At 38.3% G+C, this 20,782-nt stretch overlaps 1 protein-coding gene across 1 annotated transcript in view; it reads right to left on the bottom strand.

Moving 5' to 3' along the window:
- NUP210 (nucleoporin 210) overlaps positions 1 to 20,782 on the bottom strand; it is a 102,031-nt gene that overhangs the window by 9,553 nt on the left and 71,696 nt on the right. The window contains exons 22-33 of the mRNA XM_063291824.1: positions 18,579 to 18,706; positions 16,841 to 16,976; positions 16,012 to 16,074; positions 14,714 to 14,893; positions 13,219 to 13,299; positions 12,661 to 12,792; positions 12,058 to 12,216; positions 6,266 to 6,351; positions 5,201 to 5,375; positions 4,110 to 4,285; positions 2,851 to 3,068; positions 1,226 to 1,362 (exon numbers count right to left, since the gene is read on the bottom strand). Of these exons, the coding sequence (XP_063147894.1) occupies positions 1,226 to 1,362; positions 2,851 to 3,068; positions 4,110 to 4,285; positions 5,201 to 5,375; positions 6,266 to 6,351; positions 12,058 to 12,216; positions 12,661 to 12,792; positions 13,219 to 13,299; positions 14,714 to 14,893; positions 16,012 to 16,074; positions 16,841 to 16,976; positions 18,579 to 18,706 (1,671 nt within the window). The remainder of the gene's footprint in view (positions 1 to 1,225; positions 1,363 to 2,850; positions 3,069 to 4,109; positions 4,286 to 5,200; positions 5,376 to 6,265; positions 6,352 to 12,057; positions 12,217 to 12,660; positions 12,793 to 13,218; positions 13,300 to 14,713; positions 14,894 to 16,011; positions 16,075 to 16,840; positions 16,977 to 18,578; positions 18,707 to 20,782) is intronic.

The following is a 20,782-nucleotide window of genomic DNA, read 5'->3' as shown; positions in this document are numbered from 1 at the left end:
CTGGGAGCTGATAAGGTCAACTTTTAATCTTTTTTTCCTGCAGTGTTCTCCTGCCAATATTAAATCTATTCCTCACAAGTACTATGATTGCCACTCCAGATTCCATATAGGCAGACCCTCCCTGCCTGTCCCTCATGCAGCAACATGTACTTTAACAGGCCAAAAGGATATCTTTTTTTCACATAAACACACACAGAACATCAAAGCAGAAAATCTGTCAAGAGCCCTTATCTTACCATTCACCAGATATATTGAATATATTCTCTGAAGTGGCAACCAAGCACTAATTCTGAGTGCTACTTCCTGGTGGTCCACCTTTCATCAGGTGGCCAAGGTGAGGCTTAAACTCCTCTCCCAACAATTCCTGGTTCCCACCCAGGAGCACCTCTAGACCCTGTGTGCGTGCACACACACACACACACGCAACACCATTAGGTGTTCAGCCCTTGACTTGTGTTGCCTCCAAAGTGGTTCCCCCTCAAAATGACAACCCCCCTTGAGATTGCAACCCAAGTGAGCCAGCCTTAAGCAGTCCACCTAAAGAAACAACAAATAATAGCTGGATAACAAACATTCCTATGGAAGGGCCCTCAGCTGGTTCTGAGCTGGCAAGCAATAAAGCCTCTGCTTCAAACTCCTGCTTTGTTCCACTGGCTAATTCTATGCAGATTACCTATGTTTTGATGGTTGTTTAGGAGATTCTGATGCAGAAATCCGAGGATCCATGCCATTAATTCAAGTACTTCCTCTACAGAGTTGTCAGGAATGATTTGATCCATGAGTAATGTGGCTTACTCTGCACAGATTGATGCAGTCTGTGATTTCACACTGGCTTTTGGTCAATCCCAAATGAATATTGTAATGATCCATTCCTCTGACTTATTGCTCTCTCATGGTAGCAGCAAAAACTACTGGCAATCTATGACTAATGGTCATTCTGCAAATCATGAGGATCCATGAGGAAGAATGATGCCTCTTCAAACAATTGGTTGCAATTCTACAATTATAAATGGATTCTTTCTTATTTTAGGAGCTGTAAGCTCTTTGGCATTCCTTATCATAATGAGTAACTTTTAAGGACTTTACTGTAATAAAATAATACAGCTAGATACCTTAGAGGGGTGGCAAAAAAATTCAGCTGTAAGATAACATTAAAAGCTCTAGATGTACGTACATACCTAAATAAAGTAAAAGTATAATAGTGGGAATTTCAGAAGTGACTTACCTCCCTGTATGTCTTACACAATCCAGGTATCTCATAATATATTATAACATTTCCGGAGTTCCTTGCTACAGCTACTCCTGCTTTTGAATCAATCTGAAGAATATTGTTGGAAGAAGAACTCCATATTCCTGACAAACCTATGAAAAAAAGTATTTGTAAAAATAACCATATTACAACTGCCAATCATAACAGACTTAATTATTGTCTACAAAAGTGATATCTAACATGGATACATACAAGTTTTTAATAAAAATAAACATTTATTTTTTTATAACACATTATTTTTCTACTTTTATAAATACAATGGTAGCATTATGAATATTGTCTAAATGCACACACCATGTTACAAAAATCTTTCTTTTGAAATAGAGGCAATCCCCTCCCTACAGTGAAGTTTCATTCAGGGAGTAGCATTGAGGATCTGTGTCATATCCATTTATTTATTTTTGTGCTATGGCCTACTAAAGAGCTACATCTCCCCTACCGGAATTATCCTGCATCCTGGGAAAAGCACCTTCAATCCATCTATTCAGCCAGCATGTCAAAATCTGTCAGGTTAAGCAAAAGACTGCTTTACACATTACAGCTGTGGGATTCATGGTATTTATTTGAGAGACTGCCTACTCTCGATTATGTCTGCCTGTGCCACCAGGTCCAGCAGAAGGGGTATGTTATGGGTCGTGACTGCTAAGGAGTTATATCTGGAGGGACCCAGGATACAAGCCTTTTCTGCTGTGGCGCCTGCCCTGTGGAACATAATTCCCCCTGAGGTGAGGTTGGCCCAATCTCTACCAACCTTCCAGAAATCCCTCAAAATCTGGCTATGTCAGCAGGCTTAGGGATCTCAGGGAAATGGAGAACTGGTGAGATGGCTACGCTGTACGTAATGTCAAGACGCCTTTCCTAGTCTTTTAAATTAATGTTTTTATTTTTTATAATAGTTTTTTTATAATAATTTTCATCCTTCTGAAAACTGTGTTTTATACATGTAAGCACTTTTCTTTCTGATAAGCTGACATTATTCAGCATGTTTCAGAAGGTCCCCCTTTGTCCCAGCTTTGCCCAGCCTGTGCTACTGCCAGCTAGACTGAGTAATGACTGCACACAATATCTTCCAAACCAGAAATCCAGTTGGGTAATACCAAGTCCTGCTTTCATTTGTACTTTCATACCTGTACATCAGGTATCCGTTCTTACATCAATTCTACAAAGGTTGTTAAAACAAGGATCAACAAAATATCCTTCCTATTCATAAAGTGATGCATGACTCAGTATAAAAGCTATACCGTATTTCTTTTACATATACGCAAATTGTATTGTGTTAAATATATATTTAATATAGTAACTTATTATTTAAAAGATCAATTGAAATGACAACCATTCAGAAAAAATAACACATTGACTTGATATAATTATGTGTAACCGAGCTGATCAAGCCTGTCCATCTTGTTAGCAAGAACAAAGACTAACATTTGATAGTAAACAACACAATGAATAATGTATTTGGTTATTTTGAATATGTGCCTTGCATACAACCACAAAACATTTCCATGACAACTTAGTTTTGTTGGAAACTGTCTTATTTACTCTCCCCTAATGCCAGCTATTATTCAAAATGGACCTACCATCTTGGTGTACCAGTGAGGAAGTTAAACACATGACATCACCTACGATAATATCAGTGAGCTCAGGGGAGATGGCATGTTGGACAGGAAGAGGCACATAGTCTGCGATACTGTTGTGTTCCGCATCCCAAACCTTAAGCAAACTTAGTCCAACATTCATTGTTCGAAGTACCAAAGTGTTGTTAGAGGTCCCTTTCCCAACTTGTAAAAAATCATCTCTGTATACAAAAATAATGAACAAATTGTTAATAATTATTAACAGTCAAGAAGACAGAAGAGTGAATGTCATAGATAAAAGAGGATGAAAAGTTAATCATTTACATTTGTCTAATATGCTTTGGAAATGTTTTTCATCTATTCCCAGTAGGCCAATTTTTAAGACAGTTCTTTAACTCCAGTATATAGGATCAAACATTAGTCATGTATTAATTGGGGTTGTTTGTCTGGGGCTACTTACAAATGACTGATACTTGATCATATGTACTTTCCTTGGAAGTTCTATAAAAACAAATGGGATTTATTCCAACTAAATGAGTTTAATTACTATAAAAAGAAACTGGCATGAGTTTTAAATACACAATGCTGATGCATTACCCCGATTTACAGATTATAGGACTGTGCAAATCTCGAAAAGATGCTTTGACATGCATGGTAGTCTGAATATAACATTTGCCTATAACTCTTTAAAGCAGCAGTACCTTTTCTGGGATCATGCAGCTGCCCTCTATAGCTGCCAAGTGGTCCTGGGTAAACATGTGGCTGATTTAAACACTTGGATGGCAGGTGCTACATTCATTTCCCCATGCTCCAAAGCACCTTTTTGAGACTAAACCTAAAGCACTGTCCGGTCTGAACAAACAGGAAGTATTTTCCACCCACCAATTTGGTAGAGCCACATGCACCCTACCAATATGTTAACTCTAAGCTACATTCTTGTTTCCTCATCTAACTCAGGGATGTTGGCCATATGGGGATACAACATTAGCACACACACCACTCCATTGATATATCAAGCACCTGACAATTACCATAGAACAATCAAACTATATAATCAAGTACCATAAATGATAATTGGAATGTTCTCTTTCACTGTGCATCTTCACATAGAGGCTATGTAATTGTCAATCTGAAATGCTTTAGCGGATGCTCCACTGAGCAGGGCCTTGGGCCAGATGACCTCTGATCTCCCATCCAAATCTATGTTTCTAAACCAGTCTATGGTAATACCAGTTTATGATAATTAAATGCTGATTAAATACCTGTTGACTGCAAAGTGAAGCATGGAACTTTGAGAGTGGAAAGTATCTCCATAATTGTCGTGGAAGTGGATGGTCAAACTCAAGGTGATGCCCAATGGTAATGCCAGTAAAGCTTCATGGTTTTGTTTGTGGAAAATTGGGTTCATGGATATTCTCAGGTAGGAAACAGGAGCTACCTGCATGACATGTTCAGTAAAAAACTGAATGTGAAATCATTTTGCTATTGCTCAAAATACATGTAAGCAGTCATACTGTATATGATCGTTTGGATTACTTACTAGCCTACTAATAAACATGCTTTTGATCTTACTGCACTGGTAGGGATTTTAACTATATGCCTCAGAAGTATGAGTTGACACAAGGTCAGTCCAATTTATTTTCCTGACTGATGCACAGCAACAAAAGGCATCTATCTCACACCTTATTTAGCATCCAAAGCAAAAAATACCTTTCCAACTTTTGATAGGATGATGATAATAAGAACCACCAATGCAAGTAATAGTACTATTGGGTGCCTTTTTTTATAACACTTAAACTCAACTGCCTGAGATAGCTGCCTCATTCTATCCAACAGCAGGACTGCTTCATTTGCCCATATTTTAGCCATTTAGGGATGGTCACTCAAGACGGTCACTTAGTTTCTTCTATTGTTATCTTTCCAAAACTCTAAATAGCAGCAGTATTAACTGCAGTAATCTATTAAGGAATTTGCAAGCTCTTTATTAAAGGTCAGGTTTGCTTGAAGACCTGAAAGACCAGGTTAGGGACAGATCATCATGGAGAAAATCTGTCTATGTGGTTGCTAAGAGTCAACACCAACTTCATGACATATAAACAATGAATGAATGAATCAATCAATCAATCCATCATGCAATTATATTTTCTAAACTCTGGTCATCACTACCACATTATGTATTTTACAAAGTTTTAGCAGAGAATAGAATAAAAACAGTACTTTATCATCCTCTTTAAATGACTCAAGGCTTCAATTATTTTCTTGAGCTGGAGTACTGGAAATTTTAATTTTGAATACAGCAAAAAGCCTTCAGCTTAGCATTCTATTCTCATTGAAAGGGACTGAAAGATAATACCTTGACAGCAACAACAAGGGTCTGGTTTATTCCAAATGATTCTTGGGAAATTATTTCTATTGTTGATAGTCCAATCTGAGAATGAGAACTAAGATGACCACTTTCATCAATTTCTACCACAGGAACTTTGCCTTGACTATCCAGTACACGGTAAGTTAGAGAAGCAGCTCCATCCCTTGATTTTAAGAAAAACAAACAAATAGGCTTCAGATCTCTGAAACTCAAATGCTAGCATTCAGAGAATAACTATACAAGTTACATTGCCATTTCTTAGCACAGTCTTGTTCTAATATACCTCCAAAGCATTTTTTAAATCTAAGGTAGATTTGGAATTTATTTATTCATTTATTAAACATATTTTTATGCTATCACATTCAAAACAAATCTTGGCAGCTTACATAGAAAAAATATAATTTAAACACAAACAGGACAAAATACTTTATCTGAGGGCCTTCCCCCATTTCCACTTAAACACAGTACAAACATGTCCTGGAAACTTCTTTATTCTGCTATATTTTCATGACATTGCTTTATTTTGTCCCCAATCCATGAATGTGGCTGTCCTTATCTGTTCTGATTTTAATGTTTCCCCTTAATCTAGAAGCAATTAGCAATTTTATCATGAGATGTAGTGGTGGCTACCAGCTTGGCTGACTTCAAAAAAGGATTGGATGGATCTACGGAAGTCATTAGGTTCAGTGGCTATTAGCCTTGATGGCACTGTAACTGCCTCTGAAGGCCATTTGCTGGGAGACTAGTGGGCTTCCTTGTGCAGTTGATTGGCCACTGTGAGAACAGATTACTGGATTAGATGGGTTAGGCGGTCCAATCCATCAGAGCACGTATAATTATGTCCAAGAGAGGATATTCTGATGCTTCTGGCTGATTATTCTGTTGGTGGAATAGTGACCCTGGGGCCTACTGCAGACATGCCCCACCCCGGGCACCTTTCCTTTGGCACCAGTCTTTTTTTCTTCCAGGAGGGAAGAACCAGTAGAGCTGCCAGATGCCAAGGCTTTTGTAACTTGTGAGCTTTTGTAACTTGTAATTGGTTTGTTTACTTACCTGTTTGTCTGAATTTTAAAAAAGGAGTTTGTTGACATTAAGATCTGCCCTACTTCTATTCCTAGAATAACTAGTTTCTCAAATACCTAGAAAATAAAAATTAGGTAGGTTATCATATAAATAAGTATTAATGTTATCTTTAAACACTTACATGAATAATAAAGAATGTAATGCACTAAAACAGTTACTTTAAAATGAAACACACACACACACACATGCACACTTCTTCAGAGATTTAATTCATATCAGAATTACAAAGGACAAAATCTATACCTAGCTTTGCAGGAGAATATCTGTCCTAAACTATGATTAACCTCCCAAAATTGAACACTTAATGTGTTCTGATGTTTAGCAGAAGTGGGTTTTGTTCTTCTTTCAAATAATGCACAGGGTTATTAGCCAAGCAGTTTTGGAAACCAGGGTGCCCCTCTTTGCTAGTACAGTGGCATCAGTGGGGCACCTGTAGTATCTATGATACATGGAGTATTGTTTACAGCTTTTCTCAAGCTGAGAAAAAAGTTGGGCAAGATAGGAAAATAATGTGTGTCCTTTTGTATATCACCTACTTCCTAAGATTTATTATGGGAAAATGCAGAAGCACACAAAGTTTTAAGTGAATCTGTTGGTTTCATTAAATTGTGTATATCTTGAAAGTTCATTTGAGGTAAATAGTGAAGTAAAATTCAACACAATAAAAATAATTCTGCTTTAGATATAACATAGACATTGAAATCAGTAGAAGGCAACAGCATGTATCTCAGCAGAGGAGAATGAGATACATGTCATTCCCAGGTGGAAATTGTGAGAATCTCTGGGAATAAACTGGAAAATATGTACAATAGGCTAAATCATTATCTACCAACTTGGAACTTGTTTTGTTGTAAACTGCCCAGAGTCCCTCTTTGTGGGGGGAGATGAGTGGTAATAAAAATTTGATAAATAAAATAAAATAAATAAACTTTCCAGATTTACCGGGACTTTGGTCCTGGCAGCGAACTCTGGGAATTGCATGGCTGAAAGGTACTAGGCTAGAAGTGAGGGATTAACAGGATTTCACTTCCAGATATGTATTACTTTATGGAGACAGATTTGATCAGTGGAATGTAATAGTGATATGAATTTCTATACCTTCTGTAAAAACTATAGGTGTTGCACAAATGGCATAATATGTACTGTATGTACATATATACTGGAAAGTAATAGTGTGAGTGTCTTACAGATAGCTTATCAGGAGGGTTCTGATCTAGCAGAGGATCCTGGCCACCTCTACATTCCCCTACACCTTTAAGTAATTAGTATTAGCAAGAAATCAAAGTAGCTAAAAGAATACTTGGGATTTAGATACTTCTGTTTTAGAAAGCAAAATCTCAGAATGCATTTCTCTGATTACTTGAACACAAGCCTTCAGCATGCAGTACAGAGTTAAAAAAAATAGGGCTTTCTCCAAATACAGATAATGGCATTTTTCATAGCTATGATTGCATTCTAAGGGTCAAATGATATTTTACAGTCACAGCATTAGAGAATTTAAAGGCAACTTAGAGGTCATTTAATCTAACTCCCATTTGGTGCAGGATCCAGCCTCTGTTTGAAGAACTGTAGGGAAGATCTCACCATGTCACACACCAGCCTGTTCTATTGGTTGACAGCTCATTCAGTCAGGAAGTTCTTCTGGATAACTAGCTTGAACTTACTTCCTTGTTGTTTTAACCTGATTCTGGTTCTGCTCTCTGGGATGATACAAAGTAAGTCCATCCCCTCTTCTATGTGACAATCCTTCAGGTATCTCCCCTGAATCATCCCTTCTGTAGGCTAAGCACACCCAGATCCTTTAACCACTCTTTATAGGACTTGGTTTCTAGATTCTTCACCATCTTGTTAGCCTTCATATGAACTCAGTCCAATCTGTCATTTTTGACATTTGAATTGTGGTGCCCTGAAAGCTACAGTATTCTAACTAGGGTCTGATCAGGACAGAGTAATGTGGAACAATTATTTCCTATGAACTGGACTCTATACGTCTGTTAACACACCTCAATATAGTATTTGCTTTTTTAGCAGCTGCATCAACCTGCTGGCTCATATTTACCTTGTGGTTGATGAGATAGCCAGACCCCTTTCACAGGTATTATTGCCAAGCCAAGTGTTCCCTATCCTATACTTGTACCTTAAAACGTTTCCTATCTAGTGTTCTATTTAGACTATGAGGCGACTAGGAAGTAAAATGAAATTCTTTATTTACAATAGAACTATTTCCAATCAATAGTTGTCCTTAAATTAATAATTCAATTCAAGCCCAATTGGGCTTGGAAAGACAGTGAAGTCAGATTCAGCTGGAGAGCAAGGTGATGTGGCTGAACAGAACTCGCCTGGGACCCGCAGCAAGGTGGCTAAGCAGGACTCGACTGGAGGCTGAGGCAAGGAGGCGTGACAGAACTCGGCAGAGACTGGTGGCAAGGCAACTGACCCAGTCTTGGCTGGAGGACATGGCAAGACTGCAAGGCAAAACTTGGCTATGAATTGCAATGAGGCGACAAGGCTAGGCTTGACTGGATTCCGTGGTGAGGCAATCAGACTGGACTCGGGATGACCTCATGGCAGGGCAGCAAGGCATGACTTGACTGAGCTTGGAGGCAAGACGGCAGGGCTCGACTTAGCTGGGCTTCTTGGCTGGGAGACAAGGCAAAACTCGACTGGGCTTTGAGACAAGGTGACAGGACTTGACTCGACTGAGCTTCTTGGCAGAACGGCAAGGCACGACTCGACTGGGCTGCGAGGCAAATTGGCAAGGCAAGGCTCGGCTGAATTGCACAGCGAGGTGGCAAGGCAAGGCTCAGCTGGGCGGCAAGGCAAGGTATGGAGGACTGGGAAGGCTCTGATTCCGTAGCAGCTACAGGGTAGGGCTCTGAGATCAGTTCCAGCTTTTCTTCTTCTGAAGAAGCTGTTAGCTCAGTGGAATGTTTGTCTCTGGCAACCTGGTCCCTGCGCTGACTCCTTTTTATTTTGTTTCCTTCATGCCGTTTTTTCTCTGGAACCAATCGAGCTTCTTTTTGCTTGGCATGCTTTTTGGCTCACCTCTCCCTTGCATTGATTGGTGGTTTTGAATCCTGCTCTTGGTTCTGTCCAATTGGCTGCTTACGACTTTCCCGCTCTGCTGAGTCACTCTGAGTTTCGATTTCCCTGAATTGTCTAGCCTAAGTTTTGATTTCCCATTCCTCAGCCTCAGAATCAGACTCAATTCTTACATCTAGATACAGAATTACATTTCTACCTGTTCAATTCTACCTTATTCGTTTTAGCCCACCACTCCAAATGACTTTTCCCAGCTGTTCCGTGGGACTGCAAGAGCTCCTGTCTGGCTGCTGTGATCACTTAACGCAACATTTTATTTATTTATTTATTTTATAAATTTATTCACCACCCATCTCTCCCCTATGGGGAGCCTCTGGGCAGCTTACAATAAAACAGGATTAAAATTCAAAATCATTACAATACAAAATACAGTAAAAATACAAATATAATAAAATCTACATGGCAAAAAGATCTTAATCAGTCCTTGAGTGTAATAGGTCACAGGCCACATTTTGCTGGTAAAGTTGCTCAGATTTGCTTGGGTTTCGACTCCACATGGGCATGGCCTAGAGTGGTAACTAGGGTACCATTTTGCCATGTTATCTGGGATTTTTCTTTGGCCTGTGACCTCTGATGTAGTGGATAGGGTACTCTCTAGGATGTCCTCTGTACAACAGTTGCCCTTGGATTGCATTGTAGCCATTAAAACCTCACATACCACCATCAAAAGATTGCTGACTTGTGACAGAGCACTTCAGACAAGCAGCCATTTTGATGATTATTTCCACTTTACCCATTTGGAGACAATGCTTACTAGAATTCCTATGTGTTTAGCTATTTTTTCAGAATTATTAAGAATATTTTAAACAATTATTCATTGCAATGTTTTGCAAGATACACATCTGAAATGAAACATCTATATCTGGATAGTTGTTACTGAGAAAGATTAAGTAGGAAGGGAAATAGCTAAATTGAATCTGACTCAACAACATTCCAATTGAACTGCCCCTATTCATTGCAAAAATGATTCTTAGTACCAGAATGACTTAAAAACACAATTTTAAAAGTGGCTGTTATTAAATATCAATGTATTTAAAGAATCCCAAGTGATAGCGTAAATAAAATATAAAGACTTCTTCAAACCACACTTACCCACTAGGCAGAATGCAAACTGATATCATTTAAATATTTAGTAAATCTTGAAGCACTTACTTATAAATGGATCTAAGGTTGCAATCCTGCCTGCAAATAATTTTCTCTGAACATGATGGTGTTCACATGTGAATATATGCATACAGGCTTTTACACCAATTCTTTCACTTTTACCTATTTTTGACAATTAGATGTTGTTATTCTCTGACTGTAAATGTGACCTTGGTATTTTACATACCTGATGGAAATTTTTTTTGTGGTTTATTTAGTTTAATTCCTAGGTTTGTCATGCTATCATCGTATAAAAAGAAAAATATTTGGTAATTACTAGGCAAAGATATGTACGAGAAATCCAGGTTCCCCCAATACTGCTTGTCATTAAGGGAAAAAACATCCCATTTTTATTCTGTATTTTTACTCTGTGTCTTTTTGTTCATATCTCGCTGGGGTAAAATTTGGGCTAGGAATTGCCTAATATAAAAACTTTATATATTTTCTTTAAAATGACTATATTTAAACATTCTTTAAAATCATTGTATTTAAACATTCTTTAAAATCATTATATTTAAACTTTTGGACATACACATTTAGGACCTCAAGCTACAGTATTCTGCCCGCTTCCCCTGCCCTTCCTGAAGTAACTATTCCAACAAAACTGCACAAGTTAATATGCATCTAGGGAAAACACTAATCCATCTAGATAATTCACATGCATATAATTCAAAACTAACTGTGATAATGTGTACTGATCATTCAGTTGATAGAAATCATCCCAAATATATTTAATCTTTATAGCCAATTTTAATTTTTCAAGTTATTTAGCTCTCAGAAAATGCCATTTCAGCTTCATTTATTTCAGGGTAATCTAAACAAAATTGCTTCAGATTAGTTTCAATGAATTTACACTACAGTAATTGTGTTAGGACTAAGGTGCCAGACACATTCATGGATTAGCTACTGAGTGTAACTGGACCACCTTCTTAACAGAGCTCATAATATATACAGTTTGTTTGAAAATAGGAAAGTTATTGCTAAAGTGTAATCTTACTGCATTAAATGTGAATATCAGAAACATAATGTTGTGCCATTGCTCTGATGCAGAATGATTAAAGTCATGACTGTATCTACCCTGTGCCAAAAAAACCTAAAATTCAATACAAAAGATCTGAATTTTGAAATTTGTAGAGTACTCAATTTTAAAAATGGCATTTTTTACTTAAACTTATGTGTATTTCATCTAGTCTGAGACAGGGACAAGGAACAGCAGCTAACTTATCTCTAGATCTAGATCTCTAGATTTTTCTGGTCCTGATATTAGACTAGGTATTGCCTCTCAGGTTCCCCTTATTGAAGCAAATCAACAGTTTCAGATTCTCATGGCAATAAATTTGATGATCAATACCAATGTGCATGTTTTTTTCCTGTGGTTATATAAAATTATAAAACGATTCAGTCCTTAGTTCGTGGTATGGGCACACAAATATCTGTTTTTCACAATGTACACTAATTGTAGCAGCCTTCTATAAAGGGCTGAGGATGTTTGAACTATAGGATTGCCAACATAATACCTGTATTTGGATTTCATCTGTCAACTCTTTTGCCATGTGACGGAACTGTCCAGCTGAAGGTTCAAGGACTTTCACAACAACCTTCAACCCTGTTTTTCCTTTCCCTTTACCACAAATATTCATAGCAAAATTATTTTCCACTGAAAGCTGAAGGGAAGCCTGAAAGAAAAAAGTGTTAATTAAGGAATGCTGGAATTCCATTCAGTATCTTAGGGCTGGTACTTTCCCTTTCTCTTAAAAATTTAGTCTTTCAATGTTCTGTGGTCTGACAAAAGAAGTTTATTAGAAACCACTCTGCAAATCCATGTATAACAATTACAGAATTGAAAGGCTAATGTAGGAAAACCCTTATTACAGCAATTCTTAGAGTTAAATCTGGAGATACTGGAATTGTTTCCAATTCCATTGGAATATTGTGGGTGGCAGCTTCAATACTTAGAGGTGCCAAGGTGGAGAAGATTGTTTTATATCAAACATGATTATTTTATATACCCACTGCTAAAGAAGACTATTCAGAATTTTTTTTTCCAAATCACACACCATGAAACATTATTTCATGCAAAGTCTTAGGAACTAAACCACAATATGGAATTAAGCACCTACCTCACTGAATCTTGACTTGACATCCAAGATATCTCTCTTAGTGACAGACCAATAAAATGTTAAGCCTGGCACTGCATTTCCAAATGAAAAAGGGGTCTGATTGCTAGCAATGCCCATCACGTATACTGGCATCTGGAAAAAGGGAAGCAAAGACTAACTTAAAGGAAACTTCCTTACTTTCTAAGGGATATCACATTTTTTTTGAAATGGAAAAGGTTAAAAATAGGGTAGTGTTAATGTCATGAGTAAGGATGGCGAGCAGGGGGCTCCCATCCAGCCTGTCAAGCGCACGCGTAGCACTGATGAATTGTTCAGCCATTCAAAGAGACACAGATCGGGACCGCCTTAACCCTTGGGGGTTATATGTCTGGGTTTTCCCCACGCTTCTTCAGTTTGTTAGGATTCCTGTTATGTACAAGCAATAAAACATTAGAGACCAGTTCCTTGTCTCAGCGTGGTTCCTGGCTGTTAGGACAGTTAAGGTGCTGCAATCATATCTGACTATTACAACATCAGCAGCAACCAGGACAGCAGAAATAATGTTGTAATTAGATTTACCTGAGTTCCAGTTTTCATTCGGGTAATAGGTGCATGGATTCTGACAGCTTCAAGCTGAATTACCTCAATTTCAACTTTATCCTAAAGGGAACATCAGAAAATATAACACCAATTCAATTAATTGTAATACAGATGTGCATTTTCCTTCATATTTGTTGGCATTCATCACCTGAGCCTGAACATTAGAAAAAGCAGTAATTATTTATTAAAAGCTGGCTAGTGCGGCACTCAAGGTAACCCACAAAACAGTTCAAAATTATGAAAAGTTAATGTGTGGGACAGCAGATCATATCAATCAATCAATCAATCATCAACATAAAGAATAATAAACATAAATAAAATGAAAGAATGAGGGGAACAATCAAGAGAATCAATTATAAGCTATACAGAAGCTTGATATAGGTAAACGCCATTTGTTTTCTCTGGGACCTTGGGAATTATATTTTCCTTTTAGAAATAAAAGCAGAAACACCTTGCACTGTTAATTTAAATGATGGAGTTTGATTAGATGGGAAAAGAGGTATTTTCAGTGTGATTTTTAATTTTTTTATAGCTCTTTCCACTCACTGAATAAAAAAACCAGTAAAAGAAGTTTTCAGAAGACTTAAAGCTCAACTGAGGTACAATATATAATGGCTGAAACTTCAGATGTGATATATAAATCAGGACACTATAAAAGCTCAATGACAGATCAAAGTCACGTCAGTGTGTGAACTGTTTGCCCATCAATGACACATCAAAATCTAGCCAAGCAGATACATCAACAGAACAGGATTTATGTTAAAAGTACACTTAAAACTGGGTATCAGATTCAGGAGCACAGGCCTGTTTAGGCTTTTTAGTAAGTATTTAGCATCAATGATGATAAATAATATTTATGGGACAAAACAAGTACAAGTAGAGAACAAGTGATTGAAGATGGATTCTTAATATGATCTGATTGTCTGTCTGTCTGTGTGTGTATGTGTGTGTGTGTTAGATAATGATTAAATTCTACCACGGCCATGGACTTACTCACCCATACTCTTTATTCTGGGTAGGGAATAAATATGAGACACCAGGCAGGACTGCTGTTCAGATGAATTGAGTAAGGACTGCAGGTCACTAAACATTCAGTTCATCGCAACTTACATGATTTTTTTTAGAAATGTGAATATTGCTGTACATGCATAACTTTGCACTGTGAAAATATAAAACCTATGGGAAGTAATTATTTGTTACAGTACTAAACTGCCCAATAATCGAAGTTCAAGAAAAGATTACAAAGTTACTAAAAAGATAAAAAAGAGAAACAAAATAAAAATAGGAAGAGTATCTCCTGTGCATGCTTCTGGAACATATTTACTGGTTTGGTACAATTCATTATGGTTTTATGCTTCAGAGGTTTAGCATAAAAAGAAAAATCTATTCTTCATTTTAAAATGGTAAAAGATATTTAAAAAACTTTTAACAAGCCTACACTTCAGCTCTATATACGCATGTGTCAAGATGTTACCTGGGATGCAATCACAACTTTGCCAGTGTCCGCATGAACTGCTTGAACCGTTCCCATTATGGTACTGTTGCCCACTGATATGCCTCTTACAAAGCCACTGTTGTTTACGGAAGCAATACTGGGATCGTGGATGGAAAATATTATGTTGAACTGAGGCTGTGGTCCTCCCTCAGAAGTAATCTGTAGTTAGTTATTTAAAAAATAAGAATTACTTTCTCATTTCTGGTCAATTTATAGATCAGGGTTTCTCAACCTTAGCAACTTTAAGACGTATGGACTTCTAACTTTTAATGCTGGCTGGAGAATTCTGGGAGTTGAAGTCCACACGTCTTAAAGTTGCCAAAGTTGAGAAACACTAATATAGATTATATAAGATCTGGTAAAACGTACTTATATTCTAATAATACAATACATTCAAACTGAGGTTTCTAGCTTGATACAAAGCTATTTGTCATTACCTTGTTCTTTAAAGAGGAGAGAAGAGCAAAAGGCAGATCATTAAGCATATACAATATAATTCATTTTTGCTTTCTGGACTTCAATTCCCCCATTCAGACTTAGCAAGGACTTGGACATGCTTGCTTGGGATTATGGGAGTTGTAGTCCAATGTGTTCAGCAAGCATTAAGTTACAGTCAGCAGAGAATTCTTTTGTGTGATGCACTGAAAGGTGAGACAAGTATAAATGCCTGTATTTTCCTTTTATTTACCTGGATATTTAGTTCGTATTTTTCAAGACTTTCATAACAAAGTCATTTAAAAGATATCTAAGTTTTCTTTTATGAATTTTCTTTTCTTTTTTTTTTACAAAATTACAGTGTACAGACCAGCAACTCCATCCCTAAGTGATGCGGTTGTAAAGTGAAATGTCATGTGATTGCATCAATTTTCGATGTCAGTTCCAGCAGCAGTCATTAAGTGTAGTCATGTAGTTATTAAATGGTTACCAGAATGGATGAAAAATGTTTTCAACTGTTTTTTAAGTTTGATGCTTGTGGACTCTGGGAATAAGGCAATTAAAAATCTGGAAATATATATATATATTTTTTGTAGTTGTAACATTATCTATTAGCCATCCTCCTCAAGAAATTGTTCACTACTGAGCATTCACAGATCAAGAATTCTGGAAGTTGTAGTCCCCAAGCATTTGGAAATTACCAAATTGGGCAAAGTTGCTACACAGATCAATGGAAAACCACACATCGAGGAATAGGATTATGACTACTTTCTATTAAGATATACATTGATTTCCCTTTTAGGAAATAATTAGTTTAGCATAATAATTTAAAAACAACTTACTTGAATCACTGCACCTATGAGTAAAGTGACTTTTTGTGGTATCAATTTAAAAGGAGGAAATACCTAGAAGTAGGACAAGAATTAATGTTCATTTATAAAGTTAAAATTCAACTATTCAGGAATAACATAATTTTCATCTCAGTGTACCTTCTTGCTCTACATGTTCAATTTTTCTTCTTGTATTAGTTTTCTTCTGTCTTTTTAAAATTTCTGTACCCAAAGCAGCTTGCATTCCCTCCTCTCCAACCCTGTCCTGTCTTTATCATTCCCTTAATTTTCCTTCCCTTGAAATGCATTTTAGGGCTTAATTCCTTCTTTGTGGCAGTGCTCTGCCAATTCCATTCCCTGTTGTCATATTTTCTTTCATTTTAAAATTAATTTATTATCTAACAATTATCCCTATTCTATTGCAACAACTTTGGAGATTCACTATTTTCACAGCATTTTCCTTATTAATCCTCAGCTTCTTTCTGAATTATTAACTCAACTACATGCCCCTCTACTTTATGCTTGTCTTCTCCATCCTAACCACTGCCTAACATTCAGTCCCATCCCCTCCTTTGTTTTGATCAGCTCAAAGCAAAGCAAAAGAAGCATCCAAGCTCTGATGCTTACTAAAATGATCAGTAACGTGTTTCCTGCTTTATCAAGCTAAGTACATAGCATTACCACATACATATTTTTGCCTAATGATACTGATATTTGCCCATTAAAATAATTCTGCTTTCAGTTTTTGAAATCATTTTAAGTGATGAGCTTTTCTAGAAGATAAGCATCATTATAAAAAGGAATCCTAAAAGCATGATTATCTAATAATGAAAATATTTACTTCAATCTGTTGTGGAGTTGAATAGATCTTTTCACGATATCTGTCAGTGACAACTCCTGTAACACTGGTTTGACCTATGGCCATGCCATGCACTAGAAAAACAGCTGTGTATTCATCAGAAGTTTCACCAAGGGCTCTGCAATAATAAAATGTATTAATTAGTATAAATCTGATTGTGTGCCTTTAGAAGCACTAAAGAGAAATTGCCTCAATTTAATTCAGGGCAGAATTTCCAGTTGTGCTCATTAGCAATGATGAGCAGATATCATAGTACTGTAAGTAATATGAAGGACTGTCTCATCCCCATTACATCGACACATCCCACCCGGTCACGCAGAGAGGGCATGCTACGGATCCCATCGGCAAGGGAGTTCCACTTGGCATGGTCCAGGAGGCGAGCCTTCTCTGCAGTGACACCTGCCCTTTGGAACATTCTGCCCTTGGAGGTGAGGCAGGCCCTTTTGCTCCCGGCCTTCTGGAAGGATTTGAAGACCTGGTGTCATGTCCCCCGTTGCGATGTATACATACATCACAACGGGGAACATGCCTTTCCGATGAAGGGGAAGGGGAAGGAAAGAATCAGTGCTAATCCTATAAGCACTGAAAGATAAAAACAAATAAAGGACAAAGGGGCATACCTTTGCCCTGACCCGGGAAGCCATTATCCTATCTCCCTGACATCTCTGCATTACCACGGGGGACACACCTGCTCCAGACACAGGAAGAGGACAGAGGCAATCAGCGCTAATCCCCCTGATCGCCCATCGAGACTCCGGAATCGCCCCCTGATCACCCATCGAGACTCCGGGTTCACCGTCGGGCAAGACTTCGGGACAATGGGGGGTGGGGAAGGATCAGGTCCACACCGCGGGTATTTACCGGCTACCTCGCACGCCATGTGCTCATTCCCGTCTTTCTCTGTGTCTGCATTCTATTCCTAATAAACCAGATATCCTTAGCCCTGGCTGGTGAGTCTGCATGTTATTAGAATAAGGCAACCATCACACCTGGTTCTGCCGCCTCACCTGGGATGGGCAATAGCTCTTCCTGGGGGTGGCTGGTGTCGTAGTCCTCCCTACCAAATGTAATCTCCCCCACTTGGATCTTATATTTATATTTATTATTTTAGTATCTCGGTTGCTTACTTTGTAATTTTATATGTTGATGCTTTTAAATAGTTAATTTTATTATAAACCGCCCAGAGTCCCCCTTTTCAGGGGGAGATGGAGGGTGATAGAAATTGGAATAATAAATAAATAAATATCAACAATACAATGTAATGAGCTGTCGTAAAGGAGGATTGACTTGGAGTGTAAGTATATATAAAACAGTTATATGAAACAATGCAAGACATGGAAAAAGATAATCAAAAGATATAGAGGTAGCCCTCGCTTAATAACCACAATTGTGACTGGCAACTCCATTGCTAAGTGATGTGGTAGTTAAGCGAGACATCATGTGACCACAATGGACTTACAACCTCACTTCCACTGTGGTGGTTAAGTGAATCACCTGCAGTCATTAAGCAAGACATCATGTGGCTGCAACTAGTGATTTTCCTGCCCGCTTCGTTATTGATTCAGCTTGTCGGAAGCCCGCTGTGAAGCACTGAAATGGCGACCATGTGACTGCGGGACACTGTGACAGTTGTAAATGCCTGCTGTGTTTTTTTCTACTTCAAAAAAATATCATTTTTTTCTACTTAGACCAGGGCATAAGAAATGAACATAGCACTTACTTTAAGGAGATAATCTGAGATGCTGCCTTTAGAGTTAAGTCCATGAATTTGAAGTTTTTACTGTGGAAGTATTTCTTTGAAGCATCCAGCACTCTGACATATGCTTTAACGTTTTTGCCAATTTCTACCTACAATACATGTTTACAGATATTTGCATTTCAATTCAAGCAATACGTTCTGTTTATCTGTAGCTTAAAATATTGTGCACCATGATCAGTCTACTAATACAGAATTACTGCAATAGAAGTAACATAATCTTCACTATGTTTTAGCAACTGTAGATTGCAACCAGACTTGGTTCTATTTCAGCTTTCTCAGATGCACTGGACTATATACCATTCACAGCCAGTATCATCCCCAGTCATCACTGTAGAATAAGCTGTGGAATAAACCAAGGCTGGGAAAGGTTTTTCTGTGCAATTCCCCTGCTCTGAGTGAATGCTTTACTGGATTTGTCTATGATTGAACCAGAGTGAAGACCTCAGCCATAATGTGGTAGAGGCACTAGCTAAACATACTAATCAAACTTCTGAACTACATTTATTTTACCCAGCTTAGGCTTATCAAAGACAACCCCTTACATTATAAGGCAAGGGTAGGGAACCCATGGCCCATTGGTTTGCTCCCAAATGGCACCCCACTACTCTGAGACTGCATCATTGAAATTTGGCAACAAAATGGCAATTTTTGGGTAGTTATAGTTTTTTCCCCTTCCCTTTTCCTTTATAGAAATAGGAGTAGAGGGAGGCCTTTTTTAGGAAACCATTTCCATTTCCTTCCTTAAACTAACTCTAAAATGCGCTAATCAAAATTCAGGTTATTTTGGACAGGTTGTGTGTGTGTGCATGTGTGGGGGGAGGAAATGGGATCAGTCTGCTTCCAAGAGACCTTCTCTCATTCCCACACTTAACTCTACCAACATCTACCCCACCTCCCCATATGTCACATCCCTTCTTGTGTCACCAGAAAGCATTCTGCAGCCATCTGCTGTGGGGAGCAAGATGTGTTCTGGCTAACAAAAGGTTTTCAGCCTGCTTTAAGGCTTCTAGGGGAACTTCAAAGAGCTCATCTCATGCATATGAGCCAGATTGCCTATTACTAACTGCTTGTTTTCATCTTGGACTTTTTTTTTGTTCTAAAACACCCAGAGTCACTGTATGAGTTGGAGAGCCGTACGAATTCAATCTATCAATATTCTACATGGGAATGTTGCTTAGAGATTTTCCTGTTTAGTGGCACTTTTGACCTGGTTGTGATTGAGAATATGAGCAAAGAGGTATTTTGTTTTTAGAAGTGTAAGCTGTCTGAGTAAGTAGCACACATATTGCTGTAATAAAGTACATGCACACATAGCATACACGCATATAAACAGTTCATATGCTTGCTATTGTCTACTACAGGTAGTCCATGCTTAACAACCGGTCGCTTAACTGTTCAGAGTTAGGACAGCCTTGGAAAGGGTGCTTTACGGCCTGTAAAGCACTTCTGGCTGTCGTGAAGCATCGATCACCCCCCTGCAGTCACATGACTGCATTTCAGGCATTTGGCAACTGGCTTACATTTATGACTGGTTGCCAAGCACCCCATGATCATGTGATCATCATCTGCAATCTTCTCTGCCAGCTTCCTCAGAAAGTCAGTGGGGAAGCTGGCAGGGAGGGTTGCAAGCAGAGGGAAAGGAGGGGAGGGGAAACCCTTTGTGAGCTGCAGGAATGGAGCTCAAATCCTGAAGATTTCTGCTTTGTTCCTGCAGCCCCACCAAGGACTTCCCCTCTGTGCACAGAGGGGAGGGGAAACCCTTCATGGAGCTGCTGACACGAAGTTCAAAACCTGAAGATTTCAGCTCCGGTCCTGCAGCCCCACAAAGGATTTCCCCTCTGTGCAGGAAAGGGAGCTGAAATCCTTTGGCAGGCAGCAATTTCACTCCATTCACTTAACAACCCAGGAGATTGCTTAACAACTGCAAAAGTGCTGGGTTTTCCAGTTGTTGGGCGAAGTAGTCACATGGGCATCTTGCTTAATGACCAATTCGGTCAACGACCATGATTCCGGTCCCAATCGTGGTAGTTAATCAAGGACTACCTGTATGCCAATCTGCACTTGGGAATTACTATTTATATAGCCTATTAGAGTTAAAAGCCGTACAACTTAATGTGGATGCAACCCAAAACTAAGGCTTAGTGTTATTCCCAAACCAAGACATG

Source organism: Candoia aspera, chromosome 2 (assembly GCF_035149785.1).
Source record: "Candoia aspera isolate rCanAsp1 chromosome 2, rCanAsp1.hap2, whole genome shotgun sequence".
NCBI lineage: Eukaryota > Metazoa > Chordata > Lepidosauria > Squamata > Boidae > Candoia > Candoia aspera.
Note: the sequence above shows the minus strand (reverse complement) of the source record. Positions and strands in the feature narration are given on the sequence as shown.